This window comes from Papilio machaon, chromosome 6, assembly GCF_912999745.1.
Source record: "Papilio machaon chromosome 6, ilPapMach1.1, whole genome shotgun sequence".
Taxonomy (NCBI): domain Eukaryota; kingdom Metazoa; phylum Arthropoda; class Insecta; order Lepidoptera; family Papilionidae; genus Papilio; species Papilio machaon.
The window spans coordinates 4,797,675-4,823,373 of record NC_059991.1 but is presented as its reverse complement, the minus strand read 5'-3'; the positions used below and the strand labels follow the sequence as shown (position 1 = coordinate 4,823,373).

At 34.0% G+C, this 25,699-nt stretch overlaps 2 protein-coding genes across 3 annotated transcripts; both read right to left on the bottom strand.

Annotated features, from left to right (window-relative positions):
- Positions 1 to 4,655: 4,655 nt before the first annotated feature.
- On the bottom strand, positions 4,656 to 12,784 carry LOC106714871. The gene is made up of 5 exons (XM_014507991.2): positions 12,208 to 12,784; positions 9,172 to 9,272; positions 5,788 to 5,862; positions 5,461 to 5,589; positions 4,656 to 5,277 (listed from the first exon to the last, which is right to left on the bottom strand). Exons 1-5 carry the CDS (start codon positions 12,425 to 12,427, stop codon positions 4,840 to 4,842), a joined length of 963 nt encoding a protein of 320 aa, XP_014363477.2. The 5' UTR covers positions 12,428 to 12,784; the 3' UTR covers positions 4,656 to 4,839.
- Positions 12,785 to 21,819: 9,035 nt separating this feature from the next.
- Positions 21,820 to 25,263, bottom strand: LOC106714809 (protein abrupt). 2 transcript variants are annotated; one of them, XM_014507923.2, is made up of 6 exons: positions 25,199 to 25,263; positions 24,785 to 24,987; positions 24,489 to 24,665; positions 23,927 to 24,268; positions 23,225 to 23,375; positions 21,820 to 23,114 (listed from the first exon to the last, which is right to left on the bottom strand). In XM_014507923.2, exons 2-6 carry the CDS (start codon positions 24,962 to 24,964, stop codon positions 22,570 to 22,572), a joined length of 1,395 nt encoding a protein of 464 aa, XP_014363409.2. In that variant the 5' UTR covers positions 24,965 to 24,987; positions 25,199 to 25,263; the 3' UTR covers positions 21,820 to 22,569. The 2 variants fall into 2 exon arrangements, with proteins under 2 accessions (XP_014363409.2, XP_014363407.2); XM_014507921.2 differs by lacking the exon at positions 25,199 to 25,263 and adding an exon at positions 25,081 to 25,189.
- Between the last annotated feature and the right edge of the window lie 436 nt (positions 25,264 to 25,699).

Sequence of the window (25,699 nt, the reverse complement as noted above, 5' to 3'; positions counted from 1 at the left end):
TTTCGGTCGATGAAACGATGTCATTAAAAGTATTTGTTTTAGCAATTTAATGTCGCTTCCACTAATACTTGTTTTGTTTATAAAATAACATGTGTATGTATCTATGTATGTATGTATAATTTGTATATGTAATATATCAATGGGTTTCCTAAATGTTAAATTGGTTCAATTTTGTGACACATATGGAAATTAATTTTTATTGCTTATGAATAAATATAAAATGTAACTGTGGACTTTTTGTGTATTAAAAACTAATTCCCAGTATATTTTTCTTTTTTTAATGTAACTTTATTTTATAAGTCTTCAATATTAAATTCCTTTAAGGCTATGAATTCATTTATCTATTTTTAGTGTCAATACAACATAGTTTTAATAAAATAAAAAAACAGTTTAATCTCCCCACTTTCCGGTACGGTAGTTTTGTGCGCAATCCCCACGGGCTGAGGCAAGAATCCTGTTGTCTACGAACATTGTGCTTGTAACGAAATTCTTAAATTATATATTTTTGATAAATTTTTTGTTGAGTATTGAAATACGCTTTTCTTCTATTGGCATTATGAGAGTACTTCATATATTTTTTAATGGTATATCTCAATACGTGAGTATAATAATCTTTCTTGGGTTTATCAAATGAAAGGAATCCTGATGCAAGTAAGCAGCCAATACCTTAACACAATGTGACGATTATATTACGACCAAAGAAATTTGTATCTTTTTAATACTGGTAAGGTAGGATAAAGGTGAATATATGCATTATAGGATCTTACTTCACTCCATTCTGATTACAAAAAAAAATTCTTTCATCCTCCATACACATCTATGTCAGTTCACTAGCTTTGGGGTGTTTACCTTATCCTGTTGTTCCCTAAATGTAGCATTTGCTGTCGCTATTTTTAAATAATCTTTGGTAGTAAAAAAAAAAAACAATTGAATGTCATAAGTAAAAGGTGTTTATTTTAATCCGTACATCGACTCTTAAATCAAACGTTTCTGTGATTTCGATTTTTAAAAATCTTACAATTTTCTAATCAAATCAATTTCCTCTAGATTGATATGAATGAAACATTAAAAACATAAATAACTATTTACATTGGTAGTAATTATAACTAGGTACTTTAGTTATATTTGGTTTTTAATTCATTTTTTTTGTTTCAATAAAATTTATTATAAATGGCCTGCTAAAACAATACGAACCTGTGTACGAATGAAAATAAGGTTATTCAAATTGAAATTCGAATGCCATAAGCATTAATAATATTTTCTCTACAATATGAAAATACTTCATGATTTCACTTTGTACTGTGATTCATAGAAAATGACGCGAAAAGACAAATTTATACTATAGTATTTTATACTTAAAGTCGAAACACTACAAAAAATGGAATATTAGTAACCGTGAATACCAAATGTCGTTACACTACAATCAGAAAACAATTGCTATCTCAGTTTTTCTTAAGATAACTTAAGGTATCGCAATATTGTGCCAATATAGGTGTGACGACAGTGGAAGTTCAAGGTCAACACAAGGTTCATAAATGGTAGACGATAAGACAAGGTTCGTTAAACAGGAAGCTCTATAATAATGTGAAATACTTACTTTATAAATATAAATTAAGTTTTCTGTACATATCTCTATTCAGAAAATTATAAATTCTAATACTAAAACAAATAACAATATGTCTATCTACGGAAATTTATATCAAATATAATTTATACATGTGGCACAGACTATACTTTCAATACAATACCAAAGACAAAGAATATAGCTAAAATATTCGCTAACCAACAGACTTCATAAAGTGCTGTTACTCTAGCCATAGACTTAGTGCAACATTAAATAGAAAACAATAAACATTCACGTGATAATAAACCTACTAATTTCCCGTAACTAGGAAATAAGATAGTCCTAAATAAAGAAACATCATAACTTAAAAAAAAAGTCTACAAGAACCACAATGATATTTAAACATTGTGGATAAAATGGTCGTCTTTTACAGTAAACTCAATAAATAGCAAAATATTGAGTATAGTATATAGTTTTCTTATAACATTCCAACATTATTTAATTTCATTCATCAGTTTCTCATAACATCGATATTTAATAATTTCACATCACAATGTCTCATGGTTTTCACAAAATTATCAATGAAAACATAAAATACATAGTTTAAGGGCTGGTACATGGTGATCTATTTCTTCTCAAAGGGTATAAATTCTCTACCATGTCGTTTCTCACCATACCACCAATTTTTTTCTGACTGAAATCTACAAGACTTATCAACGTTTACCAACGCTACAGTTACCCTGGGTAAACGAAAATTAGACAACTGTGTACTTGAAGCAAATTCACAATATCCGAAAATCTATATATATAAAAGAAAGTCGTGTTAGTTACACTATTTATAACTCAAGAACGGCTGAATCGATTTGACTGAAAATTGGTGGGCAGGTAGCTTAGAACCAGGAAACGGACATAGGATAATTTTTACCCCATTTACTATTTTTTTATTCCGCGCGGACGGAGTCGCGGGTAAAAGCTAGTTAGACATAAAACACAACAAAATATAACAATTATTCACGACCTTAAAATAATAACTTTTTTTAAAATTTTAGTTATAATAATCAAAAGTGTTTCGAAGTCTGTTGGTTACCTAACTCCCTTAAAATATGGAATAAGTAAATGTACCCTCACACAATACTACATTTACCAGTTTGGAAGATATCTATGTGATAAATCGAAGATACATTTTAAAATTATTATATTATAATTTCGTGAAACTGCACTAAAATTATAAAATTTGTCTAATCTATACCTAGTTGGTAAAATTCTGCAACAAATAAATTTAATATTAAATGCTATGGAAACTAAATCACTCAAATAATTTATCAAAGCATCATTATCTTTACTATCTTAATTTTTAAATCTCTATAAATATTCACTCAAATCAAACTTTTGATATTATAACAAAGAACTATTATATAACTAATGTAAGAATGAAATATTAGTGCTTCGCTAACTTCATTCAATATAATATATTTCTCGAATTATATATTTATCGTAATTTAATTAGTAAGAATATTATCTTATCTACTTATTGAATTACTCGGCTCAAAAGAAGTTAAACCATGCTATTATCTATATGGTGTTTCATCAAATTATGCTAGAATAAAATTCATTTTCCTAGTTTCATTATATTAATTACATAAGGCACTCCAATAATTTTGCTGTTTTGTCCAAAGGGGTTGCATTCTATCAATTACGGATTTTTCCTATGAAAAGAAGACGATCGGAAGTTTATGGTAAGGAGGTAAGTTTATGTGATTTTAAAATATTATTAACTTATTAGAATCGCTGTGAATTCGGCAATATAATATAAAACGACATTATAACAGTAATTGTAACAAATAATATAACTTGAAATATAATTTCGAGAACATTCCCACAGAAAAATAATAGTCAATTAAGCAATCAAACAATACGAATAAAACCACAGATGTAACAAATTTATCACAGACCCAAGAAAATAGATAAATGTAGATACTTGCAAAAATTCTATTATGAAAAGTAACGACAAAAAAGAAGTGTGTGAAGAAAATTCTAATGATAAATAAATTCGATAAATTGTTTTAAAATATGAGAAAGTTCAAATGCAAAAACGAAATACGAACAGACACTTTATATCGACGTTGTTGGCCCCTAATTATTTAATTAAAAAGCCATTACACTCATAAGTAACCTGTTTTAAAATGTATGAAATTTGACTATCTAAATACGAAGAAACGATTTAATTCAGTTGTGTCGAATTTTAATATGTTTCATTTGGCGCGACGTCATTTGTAGCCTCCCCCATTAATTATCGTCAAAATAGATCAAGATAGATGAAGGTAATAAAAGATATTTGTATTTAGCTCGCAGTTTGACTTGTTAATTATAATCATAGAAGATATTTCGAGGGAAGAAGAATTTTATAATTTATTCATAAATGCCGCAAGTTGGAAAAATATTGTTCACATCTTATTATATTGTTTGGACAATAGGACAGTGACGATTGATGTATTGCATTCCACTCTCTAATGCGACGGTTCACGACGCCATTTAATTTCAAACTATAACATTCAGGAATAATTGAAAACACTTATTATACGGTTGTATAGAAAATGTCGTTGAATTTCTATCTCAATTTTCGACATCTTATAATCGTAACATTTGTCTGTTTAACTCGTATATGTTTATGTTACTTTTATTACTCATTTATGAATCAAATTATATATTTAAATGTAATTTAGCTAGATTTAAATAAATTTCGTTCAACTCCCTGGAGACAATATATTTCGTTGAGCTTATTGCGTACAGAACGTCCACGCGATCGGGCGGGGTGTATATTTGTCTAAACGTTGGTCCCTATGATTGCTATTGTGATCGTTTGACGTCGCGCAGCGGGCGGGCGGGGGCGGCAGCCGGCCTATCCGAATAAAGGCACATTGAATTATGATTCATATGATTTTTTTGCAGTACCTACCTACTATTTCCCACCTCCCACATAACAGGGATCATCCACTTTAATTTTATACTAAAACTAGTTAAAAGGAATAACTAATTAATATTCTACTAAATATTATAATATAATATGTATATGAATTCAACGTCACACCACTATTTATCCGTCGAACTAATCTCGTACATGTTAAAAAATTGTTATCACATCCTAGTTCTACGACGTCGATTATTTTGATCGAAGTCGAACTACTTACTCTTTGGCAACATGGTGGTGGAACTAAAAATTGTCTAAATTTAGCTAAGAGGCGTAACGCCGAACGCGTCACGAGACGCGACCTTTCTCAATAGTTATCCTCGCATTTTATTTCCCGTGCGGAGGGTGGTGCAGCCCACTGCGACTCGGGCGGCCCCTCCCAGTCCTGGAAGGCATCGTACACGAAATTCTCGTTGGAGATGTCGTCGACCTCATGCACCGCCTCGGCGCGACTGAAGGCCTCCGCAAACTTGCCGATCTCGGTAGAGCCAAAGGCCTGCTGGAAGGCGGGCAGCGGCACTACAGGAGGCCGCTTTTCCTCGGGAGGAGAGCGGCGCGGTGAACTGACGACGCACTCTCGCATCGTCCGCGGCGCCTCAGCCTGCGGCACGGTCCTCGCTGGGTACTCGAGTACGCCGTTATGCTTCCCACTGTCGCCCCCGTGCGACATATCTTCGTACATGGGGTACGGTGTAGACCTTCCTTCAGGAGGGCACAGCTGACTCGAATGACTTAAATACGGACCCTGGAATTAAAATGATTTCGTGTCACTTACACGAGTTAGAAGTATAAATTTTTTATTTTTACGTTTAAGCACTAGCAGTTAGTGTTGTGATTGCGCATGCGCATCGTCTTATTTTGTCAATTTTTTAATTAACTACAAAATACTGAAGCTAATAAGCTTTCTGGGACAATGTATAAAAATTACCTTGATCATGCGAGCGTCGTTGGGAATGTATCGCATCTGGTCCCTGGAGCACATGCCGCGCGAGGCCCATGCGCCGGCGTGAGCGCCGCCCCAGCCTCCGCCCCCGCCACCACCGCCCATCATGCCCATCTACAACAATAAAATTTTAATTTACAAATAGATACTTTATTAATAAGTACAAAAAAAAGTTCGTGAAAATGTAGACATCTCTTATATTATCTGAAGATTATGATTGAAAATTATGGCAGTCATAATTAATTAAGTATGATAAATGGTGATTCTTCGTAAAGAACAATAAATAAACGTATTCAACAATATCGCTGTTACCTGGTAGTGCGGCCACATCTGCGGCTCGCAGTAGCCACCGCCGCGGGCGCTCAGCCCGCCGCATTCCGAAGGCGGCTGAAAAATATATTTATACTTAGTGAGTTCTTAAATAAGATCTTCCTTACTTATAAAGTGATTCCCGTAAAGTTTTCTAATAAAAGGAAACAATTTCCAGATACCTGTCACGCAGTAGCGTATCTAACTCTGAATAAATTTGTTTAAATACACTTGAATCCGGTACGCTTTAAATAAAATCAATAGAAATTGTAACAAAAATCAGAAACTGTTTTATTAGACGATGTAAGGCTTGACTGTATTTCAAAGCAAAAGAGTTTATTTTTAAACGCACTAATTTCAGAAATCCAATCTTTTTTACATTTGAGAAACTTTATGACATCAAGCTAAAATGAAGACTCATTACTAGAACTATTTAACGGGAGAAAAATCGAGGCATATCTTGTATGTAATAAAATAATAAATAGAATGACGTTAGCATATTTTAGTCAAAGTAAAGATAAAAATATAATTTGTAATAGTATACCTTCATTTATCAAAGTTACATAAACATCCAATGAGAAACGTCAGTGAACTTACGTTCACTAGCATATCGATTAAAAGCGCGAAGCGGAATGTAATTAACAAAGTGGCATGCATTGTTAGTTCTTCGCCTTGTATTAATAAGGTAAATACCAATTTCGCTGCATTTACACTCATATTGATCAAAAATGTACTCTTATAACATTTTAGCTACTACTACAAAAATTCTGTCACTTAAAGCTTCGAGATATTCATTATTCTACACCATTGTTATTCAAACATCGACAATCTAACAGATTAGAGTATTCGTATGGAGTGTGAAACGCTAGGTAGTAGGTTCGAATTTAATATTCGCCGCCAAATTACCTACACATGTCGCTACTTTTTTCATACTTAGTTTACTTAGTTTGTACGAATAAAAATTAAAGTTTGGATTAATCGCAAAATCATAAATGCAACTTGGTACTTTTATTCGGGAGTTGGGTAGGACGCGATGTGCGTACGCCGTGTGTGAGATAACCTTAAGTGTTGTCGTGCGGGTGGGGGGCAAGGGAAGGGGAGTGTGAGAGGCAGTACGGGGCAGGCGGGGGTAAAGCGACAGCGCGCTCGGTCGCGTCGCCGATCGATGTCCGTCACCGCCTGCACCGCCACGCTGCAACTGCATCCCTCGCATCTTAACCGAAAATGCACCTACGTCATAAACTTTGCGAACTAATATACCATTTAGGTATAATACCCTACGACGTAGAGCAGGTGCTGTACTGCGACGGTTAAAACTTTGAACGAATTTTAAAGATAATTTATTCCATAAGTAAAATAATTTATCTCTTAGAAACAATAGTCAATTATGTACGATACAGTACGGCAACATTAATAAATCATTAAAATGATCAAGTATTATATCAATATATTATGCAAATTTTATTGTGACAGACGAATGTAGAGTTTATCCAAAAATGGACAGTACGAATATTGCTAAACGATTAATTTTAGAAAAAATAATCTTGTTATTTTACATGTATTTATTCAAATTCGTTGATCTGACTACGCGATGTGCTACGGAGCTACGAAAATAAAGTACGCTCTACAATTAACAGATTTTAAATATTTGGTGCTTGATTACTCGTATTTATATTGTGTCTATCAATTAACATTATGCCCGATTTAAAGGTATTTTTTTTTATTGGATTGCTATGCAATGAGACGACTTTTCGATAAACGTATATAAGTTTTTAAATAATAGCAAAGTTCATCAAATGTTGAAAATGTACCAAGACATTATAGAAAGGCGCTACATTAACAATAACGTGGCGTAATAATTAGTGGGTTGTTGTAAAGCGTGTGGAATGAAGTCATACGTGTACATTAGAGTAGTGGCGGGAGATTTGCGGAGGCTCTAACTATCGAGCGGCCAGAGCGCGGTGCGGGCCACGTGACTTATCGATCAGCGCGGCGCCCACGACACTCGGAAAAATCAACCGCTGACAGCCTTCAGACCGCCCCCGCGCCCCCCGCGGACGCCCAGCACACCCCGCGTCTGCCGCCGCCCGCCCTAGCCGCCCTCATTAGCGCCTTTGTGCCGCTTACTTGTCTCGTAACACGACGCCGTAATGATACCACTTGCAACCGTATCGCACTTCCGTCTAGTTGACTATCTAATTTTGGTAATAATCTACAATTCTATCAAACGCGCCGCCGCGACTACGCTATGGAGTACTATTTATGTGTGTTTATCTTTTGATTTTTGATCTGATTTATATTTATCAATTAACATATTGTTTGATGTTATAGTCAATTGAAAATGCAAAAACTTATTATAAAGACAAAGTCAAAGGTACTTTTAATATACTTTTTATATTTACAAGAATATATTTAAAACGTTGATTACAAAATTAAATCAGAAAATACGTACTGCATCCGCACGTAAAAGTTTTATTCATATTTGACTACGCGTGACCCGCCACTTAAAATGTGGGAAAACAATTGGAACAGTAAAGTTCTGTGAAAAGCGGAAGCTTCGAGATAATTTGGACTTTATTCTCAACGCTTACGATTGATAAATGGAATACTAACATTTTCCTGTATACCACATTATCAACTGTCCCCTGACACTGACCTACATATTTTCACAGATCTGTTTATAACTTTATTAAAGCACACGCCGCCTCCGTACGTTCTGTAAATATAAAACGGAAAGGATAAGACATAAACGCGCTCAAGGTCAATATTGATAATATTTACAATTTTATGTTTTTAATGTAATAAACTATGTAAATGGTGGATTAATTCGTTATCTATATATATAAAAGAAAGTCGTGTTAGTTACACTATTTACACTCAAGAACGGCTGAATCGATTTGACTGAAAATTGGTAGGCAGGTAGCTTAGAACCAGGAAACAGACATAGGATAATTTTTACCCCGTTTTCTATTTTTTATTCCGCGCGGACGGAGTCGCGGGTAAAAGCTAGTTAGAAATATTTCAATTATCTGAGAAAGTAATCGTTAAACATTTATAAATTTACATTTATGTACGTACAGGTAAAAAATATTTGAATGGGTATGTGTGTGTGGAATATGTAAATTGTGAATGGGTGCGAATAAATAATTGTGACTTATATGAGGGTATTAGTCACAATAGAGGAAATGATAGGAGAAGGATGAGACTTACTTAAATAGATAAGAAAAATTAACTTCACGTCAGTACTCTGTGAGGTTTGTCGTCTACATCATTGATTCGTCCAAAGAGGACTGCTCGCTCTATTGTAGTCTTCCCGACACTCTTATAGTCTTTAATTGGTCAGCATTGAAAACTCTTAGTGTAGATTCAATAATAAAAATATGTTACCGTGTGCGGGAGTGGCAGGTGATGAGCGGTGTGAGCGCGCTGGTCCCTGCGCGACAACGTCCTGCGCGCGCGCGACTCCTTGCTGACGTACGCTCCATAATCTGACACAAATTTACTACACATTACTTTACATGTTGGTAAATAAATTCCTTCACATTTTCATTTCTTCACACCATCCGCAATCTATATTATCCTCAGTCAATGAACATCTAAACCGTTGAATAGAGACATGCTCCAAAGATAATATTATATATGAGAAAAAAAACGTTATTTAAATAGAAACTTTGTAAACGATCGCGATGCAATGCGGATTTAGCACTAGTGTTATGCGAAAAAAATATGTTGCATCTCATTTTCTTTAGCGTTTAGTGATACAATATTTTTATTATCATAATAAATAAGTAACATTGTTCTATCTCTGTATATTTCTTCATTCCTTGTAAGATAATTATTCGTAGATGTATATAAAACTATGGTCATTTCCTCTCATTATAAAGTTATGCTATAACTCAACCACTAATTCAATTTTCTTGCAATGATATTGCTGGAAATTATGATTTGACATAAATAGTTTTAACTGCCTCACTGTCACTAGAGGGGCCCAGCTTAGTGTAAAATAAGTATGAGAAATCCATTCTAATAATGTCTCCCTTAGTGACCAATCATCGTCGCCGAGTGCGCCAATTATCTGTCTAAAAGTCGAACAGTAATACTCGCAGACTGTCGTAGGGTTCTTATCTGCTAATTAGCAAGAGAAGCCGCGGGCAAGCGCGTCGTCTGGCCACGGTTGTTGCTATGCGACCCGGTACCAATGTAAGTTATCCGCGATTTCTACATAGAACAAATACTTCTAGAAGTAAACTATATTCTTCCTCTTAGTTGTTTCTAGCATTAAGATCTTTTGTTAGTTTACAACAAGGATGATACTTCTTATGTGTTTAAGTTGGAGCTTACTATATTTAAGTGAGAGCTCGGCAATTATTAAGATTGCTATTGTAATTTCTTTAAATGTGTTAAGTATATTAGTACTCATGTATAAAATAATTTTATCAAGCTTATGTAATACCCATAATCGGCTAGCTTGTATGCTCAATTATATGAGCCTAATCAATTATATGTACCTAATTAAAATCCCTGTCTCTGGGTAGCACGACAACATAAGAATGTATTTTATTTTATAACTTTATTTGTATATTTTTGTCTTTATGTCATAACTTCATATTTTTTTACAGCGAAATTATTTAATTTTCCTTCACGCTGTACCTAATTCCTTTTATATATTTAAAATTAACTGCCGCCAATAGGTGTGCTTTAAAAATAATTAGAGTTAGTTAGAAACTAACTCAAATAGTTTACAACGTATTAATTAAATATGTTAGTAAATGGTATAATATATAAGGTTACAAAGAAGGTAACAAAATAATGTATTCAATTGTAATACAAATCGCGTAAAATTAAATTGCGTGTTAAAACATCTTATCTCCATATTCATTTGCTACAATTTTTATTTCGCACCGCCTGCTCTGATTTTATTTAAGATATAATTTTATTGGTGTCTAATTTTTAAATACGCATTTTTTTTAATATCTCTGATGTCGCTAAAAGCCGGGTGAAAAATGCAAAATTTTATTTAACTTTTTATTACAGTTTATAAAGAAGGTTATTGAAAATGACTAATTATGACTTATTAGGTACCTACTGTTAATTACATTGTTATTAGAATTTTCATGATATTTAGAATGACGAATGGTGAATTGGTATTTCAACCTAAGGCTTCATGTTTTGCTACATCAATGGAAAAATCTGAGCAATTTTTTTATTCTAAAAGTTTTTTTCAGTTTTCATACTAGTAATGTTTTAGTTACATTCAGGAGTTTAATTAAAGTTTCGTAGTTGCAATATTAGCAATCATTATTTTGTATTAAGGAAAAGAAGAAATCTAAGATAAGTAAGATGCAGTCGAGGCGCAGTGGCATATGTAAATATGCTGGGTGCATAAAAATTCAACCTCGAAAGTTCAAAGCGAGCGCACATCTGCATAGTGTAAGTAGGAACGACGTCTGCTTCAGTAGCGGCTTGTGCGAGCCGCGGGCGAGTCGCAGGCGAGGCGCGGACGTCAGCCGCTCGATATGTACGGTGGCGCTGACTGTGCGCCGTGCGGGCAATCAATCGCACCAGGGGTGAGGGCAGTGGCGAGGGGAACCACCTGTAGAGCCGACCTCGCCCCCCGCCGTACCTCCCCCGCGCTCCGCTTCGCTCCGCGACTCCCCTTGCTCGTCCTCTATCGACACGTGACGTAGACGCGGAGAAATCCGCCCAAACGTAAACATAAATTCTTAGTTCATTCTTCATTGTTCAGAATGTCGCCGCGCGGCGCGCGTGCAGATTCCGATCTCTGTTGTATTGGTAAACAAATCTCTGAGCCGCACGCTTATTGTACCAATAAAGCCGAATTGCAATGTAACGGAGATCGGGAACATGTTTATAATTCAATTACGATGAGACTAATTACGCTTAATAGATTTCATAGAACGTTTATATTTATGTTTTATATAGACCACCACATTTATTCTAAAATATACTAGGTTACTATCCAAGTAATTATTACTGATTACTTTTATCAATTGATTGCAGTAAAATTATCATATAGTAGTTAGTAGAGAAAATAATAAGTTATTAACGTTAGTCTTTTAACTACAATAAGCCAGGTTACGTGATAATTTTAGGGCACAAAACACGTCTACCTGGAAGAAATTTTCTAAGAACCGAACTGAAACCATATAAACTTTTTAAAACTTTGCACAAGCGTTATTGTTAAGCAAATATTTCTCAACTCTCCAACCCCAACCTTATGAAGAAAGTTAATAACTTTTATAATTGCGAAAACTAACAAAGACAAACTTTACTCACCTTGAGTCCCTCAGTAGAGCTCTTGTACCTCTTACGTTTTTAAAAATTCTTATTGATTATCTTCTTGTCAGTGTTGAAAATTAAGTAATTGTTTAATGTTAAGATACACTAAAATATAATACTGACCCATAGGCATAGCATGTTCATTGTGGTGCGGGTGCGCGGAGGCGGCGGCAGCGGCGGGGTAGTCGTAGCGGTAGTAGCGGGCGTAGGGGTCGTGCGCGTGCGGCGGGCAGTAGGCGTGCGCGTAGGGCGCGTAGGGTGCGTAGGGCGGCGCGTAGCCGTAGCCCTCCCAGGCCGCGTACTGCCCGTGGCGCCGCAGCTCGCCGTACTTACAGCAGTCCATGGTGCGCCTACGCAGCCGGCGGCGCACTCGCCGCCCGCGCACCTCTCGTCGCCCCGCCCCATGCCCCGAAGACTACCATCACCCGAATCACCAGCATCACTCAACTACCCTTCGCCCTACTTCTGATCTATTGTTAAAATTAAAAACATAATTTTTGCTCTCAATGCATTATAAAAAAATAATAACACTCGAAATGGGTAGTTTACAGTACTTAACAACAATTGTAAAGTATCATGAGTTCGTACGGAGTTACGCGGCGGGAAACGGCGCGGCTGCGACGTTGGTTAGCGAAAAGAGGTCGTTCGAGTTTGCCGGCGACGGCGAGAGAGCCGTGCGGCGTGGTGATGCGGGGTGCGGCGGGTTGCGGCGGGGCGCGGCGGCAAGCGGGGAGTGCGTCGGGCGCAGGGCGCAGACGGGGCGAGGGAGCGGGGCAAGCGCTGCCGGCGCTCGCCGCACAGCGCAGCGCGGCGCTGGGCGCTCGGCGGCGACTGAAGGCGCGCAATCGATACGCCGCCGCGTGCCCGCGCCCGCACGCCTGCCCGCGCCCGTGTTGCGCGCGAACTTTGTCTTCCTCCACGGAATTTTATATTTAGAACCATGGTGAAACAATTGATCGATACTTTGCACTATTAATTAGTACACACTTTCGCTGGATGAGCGCAAAAATATTCTAATTAGTAAGCAAACAGGTTTTAAACTTCTGAAAAGTTCAAATAACGGCTGCTTCGCACTATTTTTTAATGTTTTGTCTGATTAATAGAAAATAACTTTATAATGTGCAACTGGAACATATATTTTTATTCGTAACAGCAATTTCGAGTCGTTCGCGTTGTATAACAGGATCCTTAAAATGTATCATTTTTTGCCAACTGTTAATTATGTCCTTTCTAGTCCTTACATACAATGAGAAGTTTTTAAAATACTTGTTGCTTTTCGCACATCTCGTATCCAGTTGGCGAAAACTTGTAAAGTTTAATCGAATCGCGCGTAGGCGTCAGTGACCCATATCGGTGATAGTGTTGCGGCGCACCGCCCCGCGTGCCCCCCGCCCTTCGCCGCCGCCGCACCGCGATAGACCTCCGTAACCGCACTTTTATTTCACCACATAAATACTTTGACTCGACACTTTACAGACACTTTATTGCAATCTTATCAAGGTGAAATAAACAATCCTATCACTGACTTATCCTTCAATGGAGGCTAAAACGAATTTTATTTATTGAAAACGTTGATGGTAATAGGTACAAGCAAATGCTCACGTTGTAATATTTGAAATTGGCCGAAAAGAAAAAAAAGGGAACTTGTTTTCAGTTGTCTTCAAAATATATCCAAAAATACTTTCCTATTTTCCAATATAGAAACTTGAAAATCTTGACAAAGTTGCTTTCCTGGTATCAAGTTTTTTGCAACAAATTGTAGAAAAAAATCATTAAAATAGTCGTTAAAGCCTGGTCAATACAAAACAAATAGAGTTACTTTCGCTTTTAATATATTTATAGTCATACGGTTGATATAAATAAGTATACCTAGAGCCTAGAGTACGCCCGTCTGTAGCCATCTATGGGCCCCTTCGATATAAAATAATACGTCCGTAAACCAAAGGAGTAAGCAGAGATTACAAGGTACCAATTGGTGCGATCCTCGCATACTTCTAACTACACATTACTATATCGAGGCATGCATTTTTATTGCTTACGAGTGCTCTTTATTCTTGCTTGGAGAAATTTAAAGTTTTATTGACGAGACATAAAAATACATTTTAAATTCAAAGTACTTCAATGTAATGTACATTGCTTGTTAAAGTAAGTAAGTAAAATAGTAAGTATATTTTACCAAATTCCAAAGATAACTTAAGTCGACAATTTACTATTTCGCTGGCTAAGTTATTTTTTGCTTACAAACATTAGGTGTCGCCCGCGACTCCGTCCGCGCGGAATTAATTAAAAAAAACTTAATTTGTAGCCTACGTGTTCTTCCAGACTATGTTCTAAATCTATGCTAAATTTCATCGAGATCCGTTGAGGCGTTCTGAAGATATCTTTTAAGAAACATCCATCCATCTAAAAATGAGCATTTATAATATTAGTGAGATAGACTCTTTTAGTTATGACTTACCGTGAGTTTCTGAGACCAAAATCTCCGTTTAAGACATATTATTATCTTTGCTGCGTCATAGATAATGAAAGGGGTAACAGTATGTTTTAGAGATTTTCATCTCAGAAATCCTCGGTTAGTTTTGCATCAACTAAAAAGCAGAAAAACCATAAGTATATCTTACTAATATTATAAATGCGAATGTTTAGATGGATGGATGGATGTTTGTTTGAAGGTATCAGAACGGCTGAACGGATCTTGATGAAATTTGGTACAGCTGTAGAATACAGTCTGGAAGAACACATAGGGTACTTATTAAGTTTTTTAAATTATGCGTGCACGGAGTCGCGGACGACGGCCAGTTTGTTACAAATGTTAACCATAGTTTGGAAGAACACGTAGGTTACTAAGTTTTTTTAGTTCCCCGCAGACAGAGTCGCGGGCAGCAGCTATTAATATATAAATGGATATAAATAAAACAATATAGCTTTAACACTGAGTGTAACGTCCTTGTTCTAAAAAGTCATTTTACGCGACAAAAACTTTGTTTAATTGACTGTAAAAATGAGAATAATAATTACTAAGCTTTATGTAAATATTTTCATTCGAAGGCTGTTGAAATTACTTTCAGACTGTCACTAGTATGAATATTCATTGACAGACTGACTTGCTAAACTCCGAGGACGATTTGAACCATGGCACCCTTAATGATTACAACGCCGTGTATAATTTACATTATAATTAAAGTAAAACTATTGAAGACTAAGCTTTATATTAAAAACAATATATGTTGCTTATATGCAAGTTAAAATACAAGATCGAATTCAGAAGAACTCAATTGTAGAGTAAGCTTTACTTCATTGTGTAAAAAATATTAAAATCGTAGTATAGAATTCAAGAATAACTAGTTGTATCTGGAAATGCATTACATCATGAAAAGATTAGTTCTTACAACGTGCTACATGTTCAAACTAACCGTTAATCAATAACGAACATTGCTATTGATCCCTTTTTGTTCCACGATTCGCCAAGTCTCTAGTTACAAGAGTCTAGTCCACAACGTTTTTAGTAAAGAAGTTTTAAACAATATTACCCCTTTAGTGATTACTTCGCCCTATAATAAATACATTTATAAAACAACCTTTGCTTACAGTTAAGTTATTTGAGTTTAAATACATTTTTAATTTAAAATTTAAAAGTATTAACAAATTACTTCTCTCCTTCATAGTCAAATTTAAAATTGACTGTGAATTCGGATTGGCGCCAAACTTTTCTATCGGTAGACGAAAAAGACGGAACGACATCGGTCTCCCTCTTTCTTTTGCCCGCGCAATTGAAATTGAACACTGCAATTCAGGTAGAATTCTCTAGTGTAATTTGATATTATACAAGTATGTTAACAGATATAATGCTATTCATAATTAATACTTAGTCTGCATGATGTTAGGCTGACCACGAATTATATTTGTAACCGTATCAAGTTTTAGAAAGACAAAGTGAAAGAGAGCATGGCGAGAAATACCTAAACTATCAAGTCTTTTTGCAAAACGATACCATCAAGTATCAAAGTAAAGGAAATGATTTTATTGTTTGTTTAATACGTATTTACATAATTTTTTTCTAGATTAGTGCAAATAGTGATCATAGTATAAAATACATTTTTTACAACATATGAAAACACTCATCAGCTCACTATACGTCAGCACTGAGGGGCTCGGAGCGTACCCTAAGTTAGAGAGTCATCCCTAACTTAGGCTGACCGAGTGCGGGTTGGTTTACTTAACACATATATTTTAATTGCTTCTCAGATATGTGCAGGTTGCATCTCGATGTTTTCTTTCATCGTAAGTACTTTGGATAAAAGTACATATGATAATCGAAAAACACATTGGTACATGGTGGGATTCGAACCCAGGACCTGCAGATTTCAAGTCAAGTGCTTAACCTCTGAGCCACCGACGCTCTCATATTAGAAGTTTCATTAAAATTATAATTTTGATTTTTTTCACTATAGAATAATAAGTAAAAAAAAACAGTTGTAGAGTAGCAAATTTTCCGCTAAGCAGTGTTTCAATGTATAGTGCGAACAGTGAAGAGAGAAGCCAAGCGCGGGTTATCATGCAGATTGCGGCGAATCAATAGGGCGCCCGCCGCTGACGGCGGATGACGATCAATAGCGTCCCAGCGGCCTGTCTCCGCATTGAGGGGCTTCCTCGAACGCCTTTACACATCCACACACTGTCTACACTCGACACGGCTCACGTCACTAGACTACCCTATGTGTCACTATGCATTACACTTACCGGTACTGCACTCTTTTTTCTAACTAGCATAACTAACCTTTGTTAATACTAAAACATTTAAAATGTTAGGAAAGAAAACAAAAATATTTAAAAACTACAGAGATAAAGAAATATCAGTGATCTGTTACTAATAAAGATTACAACTCCTTGTCCTTTGTCCTGTTCATTTTTCACCTAAACATTCCACAAGAATCAGAATTTTATTTGAATAACGGCACACAGTATGTAGGTATTCACTATAATTTCAACGTTTTGCTTGTAATTTAAAATGACCTTATGTATGACAAGGGCGTTATAGACATTTCAGCTGTTCTTTTAATTTCCCTCGCGAAATGCATAACAAATACCCTTTCAGGCAACATAAATTTTAATAACAATATCACAAAACAAAAGCCTTAAGTGATATTATACTACATAGTTTAGATATTATAAATAACTTTTGCCCGCGACTCCGTTCACGCGGAATTAATAAATATAATCAGTAGTCTCTTCTTCCAGACTATGTTGTACATCTATGCCAAACGTCAGAGAGATCTGTTGAGTCGTTCCCACAAACATCCGTGAATAGGTGCAAACTTTAGCAATTATAATATTAGTAAGTTTTTCAGTAGTTTGTTGCGTGTTAATTAGAGAGTGTTAACTATATTATCTTTTACATTAATTATTCTTATTAAAACTATTTTCAAGTAAATTTAGCAAACTTCAAACTTTTAGCAAACTAACGCTTTAAACGTGGTACGGTACATTAACATTTGTCTGCTTTTAAGTTCGAACCGACAATAAAACATGACTTTATTAATTCACTTTTTCTTATCTATTACTATGACATGTGCATGTCCTAGAATACATTACAGAAACATTATATTCCGCGAATACAGAAACCGCAAAAAGTAATACCTATGATATAATGTAATAATTTATTAGTAAGCGTACCTTGATTAAAAAATCGTTTTTAAATTAATTTAATTATATGTTTTAACAATAACGTATAATATGTATATCCTTAAAATGTATAAAACGTTATTATTAGACTTAGGCAAATTTTTAACATTATTTAGCTTTAGAATTCTTCACGTGTTCACAATTTTGCAGCTTTCAAAGTCTTGCAATTCGGAGCAATAGTCAGCTGTGGCGTTATCAATTTTTCTTTTGAATGCGAGACTTCTTCCCATAAATGGATCATTTTTATTAAGAAACTAGCTGTCGCCCGCGACTCCGTCCGCGCGCAGTTAAAAAAAACTTAATAGCGGTATGAATTTTTTCTCGCCTTTTAAACCTTCCCTAGACCTCCACGAACATTTCAAGACTAAGATAAGATAAATCCATTCAGCCGTTCTCGAGTTTTAGTGAGACTAACGAACAGCAATTCATTTTTATATATATAGAATAGATAGATTACAAAGTTCGTTTGCCATACGTAAACCTTTGACCAAGCTATGCGATTTAAATGATAAGTTTTCAGTAGTTATTAAAGGGTCTTCTTCAATGGAATGAAAATTTAACATTTCCTCTGAGTCGTTTTCGGTCATATCTCCGTCTAGAAATTCAATCAACTCTTGAATGTCACTTGATTCTATCTGTTCATAGCCGTCTCGTCCTATTCTGTTAGCAGCTTCAACAATGTTTACAATCAAAGTTTGAATTTCTATCGATTCCTCGTCATTTTCGTCGGTCTAACCTGACCATAGAATGCACTGAGCGATGTCCATATTTTTCCAGTATTGCATAACAGTTAAATCAGGAGCATATTCAGCTTCTAGTATGTTTTAAAGAATCTTCTAATTTTATACAGCTTAAAGACCTGGAATATCCCTTGATCCATAGATTGAAGTAAAGTTGCCGTGTTAAGATGTAAAATTATTACTCTAATATTTGGGTACATAATCTCAAGGTCACGAGGGTGTCTTGCAGAATTTTTCAAAACAAGAAGGACATTGAATTCCATTTTTTTTTGTTAAGTAAGCTTAAACTTCCAACGACTACTTGCTACTTCTTTTGATGTTCTAAAGCTCGAGGATTTAAAGATATGTGTCATTAATTATCAGATTTACAACGCAGTCTCTAGTTGTATTAAAACAAAGCAAAAGCGTTACCCTATCTTTTACGGCCATTAAATAAGCGGGGGACTTTTCATTTCAATGAATAATTTGACCCTCGAATATAAAACATGTGAATAATGCAACCGCAAATAAGGAGCTGTCGCTAGACATTGACAACCGCTTCATGAAAGGTTACACATATAGCGGGAAATTTTAAATATTATTCAACGTGTAATATTTTTATTTATCTACATAGCTTCAAATACGTAGTTTAACGTATTATGTTAGGCATGTAATTTTTTTACTTATTGTGGGATCAAAAAATATTTCTGCTTTTCGGGTTGATGACAAGATTGAAAATGCATTTTCATGTACTTTGTACTATGTACATTACGATGTTTACTTATCTTTGAAACTATCATTTCAATCAAGATATTTACTAATATTATAAATGTGAAATTTAGATGGATGAACTTATGTATCTCCGGAGCGGATCAACGGATCTTGATGAAATTTGGTACAGATGTATAACATAGCCTGGAAGAACACATAGGCTACTTATTACTTTTTTTTCCAATGCGGACGGAGTCGACAGCTAGTAATTCATAAAAGGTACCACTCAAACACTATTTAAGTTTAAGTGTTGTATTTATTTTAATAATATAACAATTCAAAGTTAAACATCACACAAGCTTTAAAATAGTTAAGTCGGACAAATTATAATACACAACATTACAATAATACCTCTAACTTAAGTTCACTGAAACTGAATACAAATAAAGAAACACTCGTTAACTGACCAAAAAACAACAAACAACATCATCAGTCAGCAATCGGCCATTTTCATTTTGCACAGATAATTTTTAATTTATGCCGTGTTGAGTGTTGCCTTCTCAAAGTCGCAAATATTACTATTGACATTATATATTGTTAATTTACTGCAGTGGCTAACAAAAAGCACGTATTGTTTTCGTTACAGTGGTATTTATATAATTTCAACGAAAGATTTTTTATTTGATGGCACATCGTTTGGATAAGTTAGATAAATACACAGCAAGATTGGAAGTTCACCATAATTACTAGTTACTTTTATCAATGAATGTCAGGAATTCGGATTCCAGATCAAACAGATTTACAGTCAATTCTCAAGAAAACCTCGCAATAACAATTTGAAGATATTGTATTGGTTTCGATATCCAAAGTATGCTATATAGGTATATAATCTATTCTTGATGTTACTCTGCACATTCACCCCATTCTCTCCATAGCATAGTTTTTTTTACTCTAGTTCTACTTTTTTGTAATAGTATATGGAAAAGAAAAAACTGTTTTGTAGAAGCATATTTTATTCGTAACATTAAAATATAAATTTTGTAAAATCTTGAATAAACTATTCAACAATACATAAATTCTATTCTACTTAAAATATAATTATCTCTATTTGTATACGCTGTAAATAAAATTATTTTGCTTACTTCTTAACTATATAATAATTTAAGATTTCACTAATGGCATTACCAACTCGGTAAGTGTATATAAAAATTAATCCGATAAAATCGACTTCCAATAAATCTAAGCAGTAACGAAAATTAAAATATAAACGAAAGACGTGAATAAATTAACAACTAGTAATAAACTATAAAAGAAAAATTAAATTACAGTAGAATTAAACAAATTTTAACATTATAATAACAATTGTTTTAAAATCTTTTTGGCACAAATTACCAAAAGGATTTGGAAGCATAAATACGTAATTAACATCGTTTATCTATAGGCGAATCACATTTATGGGATAAAAACCCCACACATTTTTATTGTCTATTCGAAAATACTGGTTGTAATTTTGCAAAAGCCAAAGTAATCCTGTCACATTTCCACTAGTGCAACTAATATTAATTTAACTACATTTTATCATCCCTTTTCCCGCTACGTAGGTTTGGCAAACGTCACAGTATGTATTGATCCATACATCAGCTGTTAATCAAACTTCAAAAACTTAGTTTATGTAGTCAGATTCGACATAGTATCAAAATTAATTAAGATTAAGCTGATGAGCTATTAAAATCAAAACATAATGTAAAATCAGGGCGAAAGATGAAACATTGTAAATATTGCCAGCCGATTATTTAAAAATTGGTCATTTCAATAATACAATAGTTAATAAGATGCAACAAACTGTTGTGACCTAAATAAATAGGAAAAATGTCCATTCAGCCATTTAAATTGATGCAACTTTACAAATGAAATTCTAAACCTACATAACTTGCAATATTGCAAATGCTATGTTTTTGAACGCTTCTGTCCGTCATTAATAATACATAAACTCCAAAATCTTTTTCTTATTTTGCTTTAGTGTTACGTGTATTTTTTAACAATTATCGACATCCAATATAGTGTTTAAAAACTGACATAAAATATGTAACAGTAGGCTGAAATAAATCTGTACTAATTATTTCAGCAAAATACGTTTTGGTAACTTAATAATAAATAAATAAACCATAATAAGAATTATAATTTGTAAAAAGTCTGAAGAAATAGTTGAATTCTAGGTAACAGTATGGTAACAAAATAACATAAAATAAAATGTTATTTGGACACATAATAATTATCTCAACATAACAAATTGTTATCTTAACATATTAACAGAAAATCTATACTTTTCACAATAAATAAAATTCGAACTTATTAAAAAAACAAGTGCGAAAAACAGATCTGGCCCTAAATTATGTCTAGACTTTTGTTTCATTTTCGATATCTAAGACATTTTCTGAATAATGATGCCACTGACACTGAGCCAGATGAGTTTGTGGGACTTTACAATACTAGCAATTGCCCGCGACATCGTCCGCGCAGAATAAAATAAATAGTAATAAATATAACCTATGTCACCCAGGGATAGTGTAGCTTCCCAACTTTGTTTTTTTTAACAATGAAATCTTTCTTCTTTATAAATATCAATAATCAATACAGATCTCAATTATATTCTCAAGGCACAGGACATGAATAACTTCTATAGAACAATACCCTTTTACTTCTTCTCCTGGGGTATTTATGTACCTTCTTTACATCAAATAAACTATGAACTATGTTATAGTTTTTATATGTCAGACATCATGAATTGTTCTTAGATAATATTATAAATATACATCATTAAGCTTTATAAATGTAATAAATTTTTGTATATTCATGTCGACCCACCTAGTGGGTACAAGATCTCTTTTTTAATCTGTAATTAAATATCATTACAATGTCCCATGGTTTATTTAAAATAGTGCTTTCATTTTTTGAATAGCACCATACCACAATAAATAAGCACCTACAGGTACTGAGCCAATTGTAAATTTTCAACAATTTTTATCCTGCGTAGAATAAATAGAACTTTTTAATACTATGACAATAAAGACATCTTGGCCACTCCGCTTAAAATTTAATAACCTTTCCAATATGTATCTCGAAGGTTTAAAGTGGAATTATGGCCTTGATCTCATTTATATCATACATAATCCAATGTAGATTACAAAATCCATGATTTGATCCGAAGTATTCATATTCAAATGCAAACCACTTAACTCACTAATGTGAGATTTCACTAGCACTATATAAGAACATATCATTTCAAGATTGGGAAAGGCACAAACAGTTCATACGTATTATCAATAAATTTTATAAAAAATACCAAAGGATTTTAAGGCACAAATCTTCATACTTAATTCCTTTGTCCGTGGCTTGTCCACATATGTTCTTTAAAAGTTTCTCTCATTGTAAATGATCTCGGGCAAAGATAGCAACATAACCTATTAGTCAGATCTGAGTGCATCAATCGTACATGATATTTTAGAGCTGATTGATTGGAATACTTCATACCGCAGTGTGGACAGTCCCCGCAGATGGCTGCATGATTGGATGTTGATGCAACCGCACCTAAAACTGGCCCACTTGACATACCTGCTAATATGAGTAATGCTTGTGACTGTTCTTGAGTATATGTGTTATCCGTGTCCGTACCAACTTGATGTTCAGACAATAGCACTTCAGGTTCATATTCCATATCGGAGTGTGGTGAATGTTTTTCTGTTTTTACTACAGTATCATCTGTTGAACTTTTCATTGGACTTTTTGATATGGTATTAACAAAGGCACTAGATTCCGTATTAATTTCTTTTGGCCTAATACAATGCATGTCAATTGCAGATGAAATCTTTTTGGCTGGTGGATTGTTGGGTGTGGCGTCACTCTTTGATGGGTTTATACCTGTAATAATATAGAATTGAGGAAACATTGTGAATAAACCCAGTTACAATATTGGTTAATAAAATAAAAATTATTTTTATTTCAATAACCAATTGGTTTTATAACATTACCTGAGAGTAATGATCTGGCCAGCATGCTGTTCTCATAATCGGGGAGACTATCATCATTTTCTGAGTTTATTAGTGGAGCACCGGAAGTGGAGGTGTTGTCATCAATCCATTCTGTTTTGACAGATACTGGCATATCGTCTTGAGCATTTCCCTAAAGTGAAAATAAAAAGTATCCATAAAGGTACACTGCTTGACAACTTGCACGGTAACTTCTATTAAACTATTTAATAGTTCCAAATAAAGCAATACTAGCTGTCGCCTGCGACTCCGTCCAAGCGCGATTAAAAAAATGTAATAAGTAGCCCATGTGTTCTTCCAGACTATGTTCTACATCTGTGCCAAATTTCAACAAGATTCTGTTGAGCCTTTCTGGAGATACGTTCAAACAAACATCCATCCATCTAAACATCCGCATTTATAATAATAGTAAGATATGAACTATTAGTAATTGAATTAATTAATTATATTTTTTAGTGTGGAATCAAAGTTCTTAAGATTCAAAATTACAATGTAAAACTAAAGTTATTAATTCTGTCATTGATAGCAAAAAGTGACTCACTGCTTTCTTATAAGTAGAGTAGTGCATACCATCTTTCGGCTATATGACACTTAACATCAGGTGTGATTGTGATCTTGCACTGATTTAATTATTATAAAAAAAAAAACAGATCATTTCAAATTCCATATAATGATATTGAATACCTGTGTTGCAGTTGAGCTTTTCCCATTAGCAGTAACATTTTCTTTACTTTCATTTTTTTTATCCACATTATTTTCTGCCGCAAATACTGGACTGTCAACTTTGATTGTTTGTGAATCATTAAGATTATTACAAACGTCACATGGTTCCCGTATCTTACTCTTTTTGTTTGTCTCAACATTTACTATATCATTTGGTTTATCAGATGTACTACAACGCCTTTTCTTAAGAGCAGGCACTTTAGATTCCTTGGAAGTAGTATTAGCACCAAGGTTGGACTTAGAAGATATAGTTAATTGTGTATATAGTTTTGTTGTGGTCCTTGGTGATATAAAGTTTTCATTCTAAAAATAATGAGAAAATGAAAAATTACTTAAAAACTGCTAGCTAATTGATCATTATTAAGAAATGGTTATTTTTCATTACTTTAAATTATTCATATGATTTGGGAATATAAACATGTAATAAAATTGTTCTTGTGTTCTATCATGAACAATTGTGTTTTAGTCTGCACATTATTCACAAATATCTTCATTTGAACATCATAATTCAAATTCTAGTTACCTGGTGTGTAACACCTGTTAACCCCTTAACTTGTAACAATGCTGCAGTATGCAAAAATGATGACAGCTTACTCTCTTCAATAAACACCTCTCCTTGATACATATAAGAAAGTAAGCTGACAATATCATCAGCTGAAACATCTTTCAAAATAATCACAGGATGTTGACAGGGATTTTCCTGAAAAATAACAGTAAAGTTATGGTATTATCTCGGTTGTTTGTAAATAACCACATAATAATTGACTTTTAATATAAATTGTTAGAATACGAAGGTTATAAATGTCCCGAGTCATTCACCTTGAACACATTCCTAAAGTACGGGCTGCACGCGGAGAGTATCACTTTGTGGGCCTTGATATTTCTACCTTCACATGTAAGAGTGACATCGACCAAGTCTTCAGAACACTTTAAAGAATCTAAGGCACTCACTATATTTGTTTGAAAGTTATTCCAACGTAAACAGAATTGATCTGCCATCACTACGTTTTTCCTTGGATTGTCTGAAACAAAATTACGTTTGCTGTTTATTATTTGACACAAGTTTTAAATTAAATTTAGTTTTTCTATAATAATGGTTTAGTCACAGCACATACCGGTTTATTACAACACATAACTATACATATTACTGAACATGATAATTTAACCATGTATTGAATAAAAAGAATTACAATTAATAACAGAATCCGTGCGAACAAAAATAAAGTGCATGACCTCCAATGACACAGTCTTCTTTCACTTTTCTTTACTCCATAGATAATAACAGAACAGAATACACAGGTTTGTAAAGAGATGAATGCACTTTGCAAAATTGCAAGGATATGATCGGATACACATTTAAAGTCTATATTAAAAATGTGAAGCAAAGAAAAAGATTATTTTTTAATTGTTTACATGAGTTTGAATAGTTTTAAATATTAAAACCTATCATCATCATGATGAAATTTAAATATTAAAACCTATGTAAACAATTAAAGGGTTGTTAGCTATATTTTATTTGAACACCCAATATAAAGTATTATTGAGATATTTTCTTAACAAAATTTTATGACTCAGGTGTTTTAAACATCTCCACCGAGTAAATTTTGTTTCCTTTCATTTTCTTATTAGGTTAGATGAAGTTAAAGTACGCACTTTAGTTTATAGATGGCAAAGAGATGCGCATATTTTTTTAAAACATTTAGTGTTGTTTTTAGTCTATCGTATTATTTCTAA